Source organism: Etheostoma spectabile, chromosome 3, assembly GCF_008692095.1.
Source record: "Etheostoma spectabile isolate EspeVRDwgs_2016 chromosome 3, UIUC_Espe_1.0, whole genome shotgun sequence".
Classification (NCBI taxonomy): domain Eukaryota; kingdom Metazoa; phylum Chordata; class Actinopteri; order Perciformes; family Percidae; genus Etheostoma; species Etheostoma spectabile.
This window is the reverse complement of record NC_045735.1, coordinates 8,625,198-8,627,511: the sequence shown is the minus strand read 5'-3', so window position 1 is coordinate 8,627,511 and position 2,314 is coordinate 8,625,198. Positions and strand designations below refer to the sequence as shown.

Below are 2,314 nucleotides of genomic sequence, written 5' to 3'. Positions count from 1 at the left end.
TGTGTGTGTGTGTGTGTGTGTGTGTGTGAGAGAGAAATCCCACTTGGCGCAGTCGCTCCAGCAGGATGGGGATGCCCGCCAGTCTCTTGGCAGTCCTCTGGTAGTCACGGTAACGAAGCACGAGACGCACCAATTCCGGATCCCGTGTACTCACTGCCTCCTGAAGAACTGAAAGGGAGAGCGAGGTGGAGAGTAAAACACATCACTCAGACCTCATCTTAAATTCATGTATGTGACTCATGAGCAATTTAAGGGGGGCAACGAGAATTGCAGAATCCGAAGTAGGCCAAATGAAAAGCTGGTACGACCAATTACTGCAGCTAGCCCATCATTCATCAGACTGCCACTTTGCTGTTAATCTTACAAGTTTTCTTCCTCTTGAACAATTATATACCAATTTCCTTTTCCCTTTTTTTGACAGCAAACATGCAAATAAAGGCTAACACACTCAGTTGACAACAATGTACTGTACAGTACATGTTTTTACCCACTGACAAGATACAGTAATCAGACTTGAACAACAACAAAAATTGACTTTCTAGTGCTTAATCCATCACCATCAAGACAAAAACGTATTGCAGTGTTACACAGGTTAAGAAGGGAATGACGGCAAAAACATAAACCTAAGGATGAGGGTGGGAAATTGGGCTCACAATAAAGGGTGTTAAATCAGCCAATACAATTTTGCGGTCTCCCTATGCCAGACCAACACGCTACATTTGCACAGTGCCAGCAGATAAGAGGTGTCTGGCAGAAGCCGCTGCTCTACAAAAGAGGAAAACATCAAAACAAAGTGGTTTGTATTTTCTAAAACAATCAAGAGGACCAATCTTTTTATTTATTTTTTACTTCCAGAGGGTCTTTATGATGAGTCTGACACCACTTGAAGAGCTTGTTGATGTCAAACATGCTACAAGTAGCATTTTAATGTTAATAAACTATTTTAGATTTTATATTTGTGTGATTTTAGAATTTATACAAATTAAAAAAAAAAAAGTGTTAGCCATAAATCATTTCCACATTTAATTTGAGATATACTTTGATTTACTATATACACAGTTATGCCTAAAAGAGTGTCCAGATTCATTTTTATCCTCAAAAGGAGGCAAAAGGGTTGAATGGGGGAAATGTGCTCAACCACTATAGTTATACCACAGTGTCATAATGACTTTGACAAGGACATATTATTGTATGAAATGTTGCATGTAGTGCCTTCATTTATGAACACACTCTTTGCCACCCAATAATGCATTACGTATACTGCACAGCGAACATATCAGAACTATACTTCTCCACACACACACACACACACACACACATATATATATATATATATATATATATATATAATATACACACACCACACACACACACACACACACACACACACACACACACACTCACTCACCGGTCCATCCATTGCGGTTCTCCTTGCTAACGTCAGCTCCGTGCTGCAGCAGGACCCTGGCACAGTCCAGGTGGCCCAAGGTGACAGCCAGGTGGAGAGGAGTCCGGCCACGAGGGTCCAGAAACTCTAAATCAGTCTGGATGACAGAAAAGGAGGAGGGGAAGGAGAAAGACAAGGAAGAAAAAGGAGAGAGAGCATAAAGGTAAGAGGAACAGACAGAGAGAAACAAAGTAGGAGGGGAAATGGGGGTTAATTGTGTATCATTGTAGATCTCTTCTATCTCACACAGATGGGGGGAAGCCAAAACACATAATAAAGACCCAAGAGAGACGGAGAGATGGAAAAAGACAGGTAGGTGCTAATTGATCTGTCACCACTCTAACATGGTTGTTTGCTACCCTCCTGTGTCCTTCTTATTTTCTGGGTTGGATTGTGTTTAGCTAAACACTGGTAGGACTATCTGCTCCACGCCCAGAGCTGTTGAAGCAGCCTTCTGTCTGTGATTCCTTAAAAAGTTCAGAGAAGGTTGTAAGTTTGAAAACCTACAAAGGGAAATGTGAACCGGTAAAGTAAACTAGGAGTACATTCTCAATCTGCCATGTTTGAGAGCAAAAATACATGTTTTTTCATCGGTAACTTTCAGACAACACTGATGAACCAAAAAGCCCAATTACTGTAATGCTGAAGGCATCAATCCAGCTCTCAGCTCCACTTTGTATTTAGAAGCATGTCAACAAGACCTCATTCCTCAGCCATATTACATTAGTGTTACTCAATCATACCAATGCTCTGAGTAGAGAGAAACATTGCAGGGAGCTTTTAAACCCCTTTTAGACATATTAAATACATCGGTTTCTCAGAATTCTAACTTTTAGATGTTACTGCCCAGAACAATGACAACTGACA

General features: G+C 40.9%; 1 protein-coding gene across 1 annotated transcript in view; it reads right to left on the bottom strand.

The window, feature by feature from the left end:
* Positions 1-2,314, bottom strand: part of ankrd13b (ankyrin repeat domain 13B) — a 36,605-nt gene that overhangs the window by 18,848 nt on the left and 15,443 nt on the right. Inside the window, exons 2-3 of the mRNA XM_032509969.1 lie at positions 1,409-1,544; positions 44-168 (exon numbers count right to left, since the gene is read on the bottom strand). Coding sequence (XP_032365860.1) covers positions 44-168; positions 1,409-1,544 — 261 coding nt within the window. The remainder of the gene's footprint in view (positions 1-43; positions 169-1,408; positions 1,545-2,314) is intronic.